We start from the raw sequence: 7,462 nt of genomic DNA, 5'->3' as shown, positions 1-7,462 counted from the left end.
CCGGGATCCTCAAACCCAACCCATAGCCCTGCGCTGAACATTCCAAGAATTCCCTGAATTCCGGGAGCTCTGGATATCCCAGCCTGAATTCTGGGGAATTATCCCATTGGACACAAGGGAAAAATGGGAAAACAAACACCGGGAATGTYGGGATTTTTGCGATTTTCCTCRGGAATGGCTGGAATTTTKGGGGGATRGAATTTYCRTGGGATCCATGGAATCATGGRAAGGGCCCTTAAATCCCATCCCATTCCAACCCCGACCCTTCACCCGATCCCAGAATTTCCCAACCTCTGGAATATTTCCCAGGATGGAGCTGCCCCAGCCAGGATTCCCTCCCCCATCCCCATCCGTGGAATCCCCGCATGGATTTTGGGGTGGAAACAGAGGATTTTGGGATTCCCAGACCCGGAGCAGAATTCCCGGAATTCCTGGGGTAATTCTCGTCGGGAATCTCACCTGGGTGGGCAGAATTCCGTGGGCGATGCCGGTGTTGTGGGTCCCGGTGCCRATGACTCCGGCCGCCGTCACCTCAGACACGGCTCCCTGGCTGGGAACGGGGAAATCGGGATGGGAATTCCGGGAAAAGATCATTCCCGGGGTCCCATCCCGATTTTCTGGCCGCGTTGGGATGGAGGTGACATTCACGGAGGGATTTGGGATCTGGGATTGCTCCAGGGAAATCCTGATGGGGCAGGGAAAATATCCCGGGAAAAAGATCCATCCTGAGAAATTCCAGGGGGGAAAAATGGGAATGGAATTCTGGGTGGAGTCCATGGAATACTGGAATCCTGGAATTTTCAGGGTTGGGAAAGAGCTCTTGATCAAGTTAAAACCTGGGAGGATTCAACAGAATCCTGGAATTTTCAGGGTTGGAAAATTGGAACAAATGGAATCCTGGGTGGATTCCATGGAATCCTGGAATCCTGGAATTTTCAGGGTTGGAAAAGAGCTGTGGATCAAATTAAAACCTGGGAGGATTCAATGGAATCCTGGAATTGTCTGGGTTGGAAAAGAGCTCCTGAACAAATCCTGGGAACGGGGAAATTGGGATGGAAATTCTGTGAGAGGAGCATTCCCGGGGTCCCATCCTGATTTTCCGGCCCCGTTGGGATGGAGGAGACATTCCCGGAGGGATTGGGATGGGGCATCGAGGATCACTCCAGGGAAATTCCCTGGGAATGGATCCCAATCCCACCCTGATCCATTTCGGATCCTGATCCATTCCTGATCCTGATTTTACGTGGATCCATTCCTGACCTCAATCCCAGCCCCATTCCTGATCCCAATCCCAATCCCAGCCCCATTCCCCATTCCCAATCCCAGCCCCATTCCCGATCCCAATCTCGGCTTCATTCCCGATCCCAATCCCAGCCCCATTCCCAGATCCCATTCCCAATCCCGGCCCCATCCCCATTCCCGATCCCAATCCCAGTCCCATTTCCCGATCCCAATCTCGGCCCCATTGCCCATTCCCATTCCCAATCCCGGCCCATTCCCATTCCCGATCCCATTCCCAGTCGCATTCCCCAATCCCAATCCTGACCCCATTCCCCATTCCCTAATCCCAATCCCAGCCCCATTCCCTATTCCCAATCCCGGCTCCATTCCTTATCCCAATCCCATTCCCCATTCCCTAGTCCTGATACCAATACTGGCCCCATTCCCTAATCCCAATCCCGGCCCCATTCCCCATTCCTGATCCCAATCCCAGTCCCATTCCCCATTCTCAATCCCATTCCTGATCCCAATCCCAGCCCCATTACCCATTCCCGATCCCAATCCTAGCCCCATTCCCAAATCCTGGCTCCATTCTCTATTCCCTATTCCCAATCCCAGCTCCATTCCTTATCCCAATCCCATTCCTCATTCCCTAGTCCTGATCCCAATCCCAATCCCGGCCTCATTCCCCATTCCCAATCCTGGCCCATTCCCCATTCCCGATCCCAATCGCAGCCCCATTCCCATTCCCCAATCCCAGCCCTATTCCCGATCCCAATCCCAGTCCCATTCCCCATTCCCCATTCCCAATCCCAATCCCAATCCCAGCCCCATTCCCTAGTCCAGATCCCAATGCCAGCCCCATTCCCCAATCCCAGCCCCATTCCCCATTCCCATTCCTAATCCCGATCCCGATCCCAGCCCCATTCCCGACCCCACTCACTTAGCCAGGGCCATCCCGAGTTTATCCAGCTCCGGGTTCAGCTCCGAGAGCAGAATTCCCGCTTCCACCGTCACCTGCAGCTTCTCCGTGTCCACCTAGGAAAACCGGGATCAGAAACTCATTCCCCATGGAAAAAACAGGATGGGAACTCAATTTTCAATGGAAAAACTCATTCCCCATGGGAATCTCATTCCCGATGGAAAAACCTATTCCCGACGGGAACCTCATTCCCTGTGGGAACCACATTCCCTACAGAAAACCTATTCCCAATGGGAACCTCATTTCCTATGGAAAACCCATTCCTTATGGAAAACTCATTCCCGATGGAAAAACCACTGCCTATGGAAAACCCTTTTCCTATGGAAAACCCATTCCCTGTGGGAACCCCATTCCCAATGGGAACCTCATTCCCTACGGGAATCTCATTCCCGATGGAAAAACCCATTCCTTATGGAAAACTCATTCTGATGGAAAACCCATTCCCAGTGGAAAACCAATTCCCGATGGAAACTTCATTCCATATGGGAACTTCATTTCCTATGGAAAAACCCATTTCCTATGGAAACCTCATTCTCTATGGGAACCTCATTTCTTAGGGAAACTCCATTCCCGATGGAAAACGCATTCCCGATGGAAAAGCCATTCCTGATGGAAAAGCCATTCCTGATGGAAAAGCCATTCCCGATGGAAAAACTCATTCCTGATGGAAAACCCCATTCCCGATGGAAAACTAATTCCTTATGGGAACCCCATTCCCTATGGGAACCTCAATCCCAATGGAAAAATTTATTGCCTACGGAAAACGCATTCGCAATGGAAAACCCATTCCCAATGGGATTTTCTGGATTTTCCCAGATTTTCAGGGTTTTTTCCATATTTTTCCGAAATTCCCCAGATTTTTCTGATTTTTTTTTTATTTTCCCTGTTTTCCCCCCTTCCATATTTTTCTGGATTCTTTTCTGGATTTCCCTGGATTTTTTTTCCCCACAGATTTTTCCAGATTTTCCCAAATCTTTCCTGGATCTTTTTGTATTTTTTCCGTATTTTCCCAGATTTTTTTTCCCCTGGATTTTCCGGATTTTTTCAATATTTTCCTGCATTTTTCCATATTTTCCCGTAATTTCCCAAACTTTTCCATATTTTCCCAGACCTTTCCTGGATTTTTTTGGGGTTTTTTTCCGTATTTTTCCGTATTTTCCTGGATTTTTTTTTCCCCTGGATTTTTTTCCAGATTTTCCTGGTTTTTCCCATTTTCCCCCAGATTTTCCCGGATTTTTTTCCCGCTCTCACCCGCAGGATCCGGTTCATTTTTCCCAGGTGGATCATGAAATGGTCGGAGCAGGCGATGTCCGAGGGGGAGTGGCCGCCCCCCACCACCTNCTGGGAATGGATCCCAATCCCACCCTGATCCATTTCGGATCCTGATCCATTCCTGATCCTGATTTTACGTGGATCCATTCCTGACCTCAATCCCAACCCCATTCCCCATTCCCAGATCCCAATCCAGGCCCCATTCCTGATCCCAATCCCAGCCCCATTCCCTAATCCCAATCCCAATCCCAGCCCCATTCTCCAATCCCAGCCCCATTCCCCATTCCAAATCCCAGCTCCATTCCTGGATCCCAATCCCAATCCCAGCTCCATGCCCCATTCCCTACCCCCTATTCCCTATTCCCTAATCCCTATCCCCTATTCCCCATTCCCCATTCCCCATTCCCCATTCCCTATTCCCTTTTCCCTATTCCCTATTCCCAATCCTGGCTCCATCCATTCCTTATCTCAATCCCATTCCCCATTCCCTAGTCCTGATAGCAATACTGGCCCCATTCCCAATCCCAGTCCCATTCCCCATTCTCATCCTCAATCCCGGCCCCATTCCCCATTCCCCATTCCCAATCCCAGTCCCATTCCCCATTCCCCATTCCCCATTCCCAATCCCAATCCCGGCCCCATTCCCGATCCCAATTCCAGCCCCAATCCCAGCCCCATTCCCCATCCCGGCCCCATTCCCTGTTCCCAATCCCGGCCCATTCCCATTCCCGATCCCAATCCCAGCCCCATTCCCCAATCCCAATCCCAGTCTCATTCCCCAATCCCAATCCTGACCCCATTCCCCATTCCCTAATCCCAATCCCGGCCCCATTCCCTTATCCCATTCCCTTATCCCAATCCCAATCCCAGCCCCATTCCCTAATCCCAATCCCAGCCCCATTCCTTATCCCAATCCCATTCCCCATTCCCTAGTCCTGATACCAATACCAGCCCCATTCCCGATCCCAATCCCGATCCCATTCCCTTGTCCTGATCCCAATCCTGGCCCCATTCCCGGATCCTAATCCCAATCCCAGCCCCATTCCCCATTCCCGATCCCAATCCCAGCCCCATTCCCCATCCCAATCCCAACCCCATTCCCCAATCCCAGTCCCATTCCCCAATCCCAATCCCGGCCCCATTCCCCATTCCCATTCCCAATCCTGGCCCATTCCCATTCCCATTCTCAATCCCATCCCATTCCCATTCCCAATCCCAACCCCATTCCCGACCCCACTCACTTGGCCAAGGCCATCCCGAGTTTATCCAGCTCCGGGTTCAGCTCCGAGAGCAGAATTCCCGCTTCCACCGTCACCTGCAGCTTCTCCGTGTCCACCTGGAAAAACCGGGATCGGAAACTCATTCCCCATGGAAAAACCCATTCCCGATGGGAACCCAATTCCCAATGGAAACCCCATTCCCAACAGGAACCTCATTCCTGATGGAAAACCCATACCCAATGGAAAACCAATTCCTGATGGAAACTTCATTCCCTATGGGAACCTCATTTCTTAGGGAAACCCCATTCCCGATGGAAAACCCATTCCTGATGGAAAACCCATTTCCTATGGAAAAACTCATTCCTTATGGGAACCTCAATTCCTACGGAAAACCCATTCCTCATGGGAACCTCATTTCATAGGGAAAACTCATTCCCGATGGGAACCCTATTCCCTGTGGGAACCTCATTCCCTATGAGAACCTCATTCCTGATGGGAAACCCATTCCTTATGGAAAACCCATTCCTGATGGAAAACCCATTTCTTTTAGAAAACCCACTCCCGATGGAAAAACTCATTCCCAATGGGAACCTCATTTCCTATGGAAAACTCATTCCCGATGGAAAAACTCATTCCTGATGGAAAGCTCATTCCACTCATTCTGATGGAAAACCCCATTCCCGATGGAAAAACCCATTCTGATGGAAAAACCCATTCCCTGTGGAAAACTCATTCCCCTACAAAAATCTCATTCTCAATGGAAACCCCATTCCCAACAGGAACCTCATTCCCGATGGAAAACCCATTCCCTTTGGAAAACCAATTCCTGATGGAAACTTCATTCCATATGGGAACCTCATTTCCTATGGAAAAACCCATTCTCTATGGAAAACTCATTCCCTATGGGAACCTCATTTCTTAGGGAAAACCCATTCCCGATGGAAAACTCATTCCCGATGGAAAACCCATTTCCTATGGAAAAACTCATTCCTTATGGAAAACCCATTTCCTATAGAAAACCCATTCCCCATGGAAAAACTCATTTCCTATGGGAAACCCATTCCTTATGGAAAACTCATTCCCGATGGAAAAACCACTGCCTATGGAAAACCCTTCTCCTGTGGAAAACCCATTCCCTGTGGGAACCCCATTCCCTATGGGAACCTCATTCCCTATGGAAAAACCCATTTCCTATGGAAAACCCATTCCTTATGGGAACCTCATTCCCAATGGAAAACTCATTCTGAATGGAAAACCCACTGCCTATGGGAACCTCATTCCTTATGGGAACCTCATTCCCAATGGAAAAACCCCTTCCCTATGGAAAACTCATTCCCTATGGAAAACCCATTCCCAAAGGGAACTTCATTTCTTAGGGAAAACCCATTCCCTATGGAAATGTCATTCCTAAGGGAGTCTCGTTTCATAGGGAAAACCCATTCCTGATGGAAAACCCATTCCTGATGGAAAACCCATTCCCAACGGGAACTTCATTTCCTATGGAAAACCCATTCACTATTGGAACCCCATTCCCTATGGAAAACTCATTCCCTATGGAAAACCCATTCCCTATGGAAAACCCATTCCTAAGGTAGTCTCGTTTCATAGGGAAAACCCATTCCTGATGGAAAACCCATTCCCAACGGGAACCTCATTTCCTATGGAAAACCCATTCCCAAAGGGAACTTCATTTCTTAGGGAAAACCCATTCCCTATGGAAATGTCATTCCTAAGGGAGTCGCATTTCATAGGGAAAACTCATTCGTGATGGAAAACCCATTCCCAACAGGAACCTCATTTCCTATGGAAAACCCATTCCCTATGGGAACCTCATTCCCAATGGAAAAATTTATTCCCTATGGAAAACGCATTAGCAATGGAGAACCCATTCCCAATGGGATTTTCCAGATTTTTGCAGCTTTTCAGGTTTTTTTCCATATTTTTCCGAATTTCCCCAGATTTTTCTGAATTTTTCTGGATTTCCCCCATTTTTTTTATTTTGGTTTTTTTTTCCCGGATTCTTTTATGGATTTGCCTGGATTTTTTCCCAGATTTTTCCAGATTTTCCCGGATCTTTCCTGGATCTTTTTGTATTTTTTCTGTATTTTCCCAGATTTTTTTTCACCTGGATTTTCTACAAGATTTTCTCGTATTTTCCCAGCTTTTCCTGTATTTTCCCAGTTTTTCCCATAGTTTCCTGGATTTTCCCAGATTTTCCCAGATTTTCCCAGATTTTCCCATATTTTCCTGGATTTATTTTTTTATTTTCCCAGATTTTTCCCAGATTTTCCTAGATTTTTTTCCTGGATTTTTCCAGATTTCTCTGCATTTTTTCCAGATTTTTTTTCCTGGATGTTCCCGGATTTTCCCAGCCTTTTCTGGACTTTTCCAGATTTTCCACATTTTTTTTTTTTTTTATTTTCCAGGATTTTTTTTCCCAGATTCTCTGGATTTTCTCCATATTTTCCTGCATTTTTCCATATTTTTCCATATTTTCCCGTATTTTCCCAGACTTTTCCAGATTTTTCCAGATTTGCCAGACCTTTCCTGTATTTTTTTTGTATTTTTTCCGAATTTTTCTGTATTTTCCTGGATTTTTCCCCCCTGGATTTTTTCCCAGATTTCTCATTTTTTCCCATTTTTTCCCATTTTTTCCCGGATTTTTTTCCCGTTCTCACCCGCAGGATCCGGTTCATTTTTCCCAGGTGGATCATGAAATGGTCGGAGCAGGCGATGTCCGAGGGGGAGTGGCCGCCCCCCACCACCT

General features: G+C 47.9%; 1 protein-coding gene across 1 annotated transcript in view; it reads right to left on the bottom strand.

Annotated features, from left to right (window-relative positions):
• LOC130587402 (L-gulonolactone oxidase-like) overlaps nucleotides 1-7,462 on the bottom strand; it is a gene marked incomplete at its 5' end in the record, with an annotated part of 16,193 nt that overhangs the window by 5,922 nt on the left and 2,809 nt on the right. The window contains 3 exons of the mRNA XM_057388376.1: nucleotides 460-550; nucleotides 4,717-4,811; nucleotides 7,374-7,460. Coding sequence (XP_057244359.1) covers nucleotides 460-550; nucleotides 4,717-4,811; nucleotides 7,374-7,460 — 273 coding nt within the window. The remainder of the gene's footprint in view (nucleotides 1-459; nucleotides 551-4,716; nucleotides 4,812-7,373; nucleotides 7,461-7,462) is intronic.

The sequence above is a fragment of the Malurus melanocephalus genome, unplaced genomic scaffold (assembly GCF_030028575.1).
Source record: "Malurus melanocephalus ecotype Western Australia unplaced genomic scaffold, MMel_1.1 scaffold_1857, whole genome shotgun sequence".
Taxonomy (NCBI): domain Eukaryota; kingdom Metazoa; phylum Chordata; class Aves; order Passeriformes; family Maluridae; genus Malurus; species Malurus melanocephalus.
Note: the sequence above shows the minus strand (reverse complement) of the source record. Positions and strands in the feature narration are given on the sequence as shown.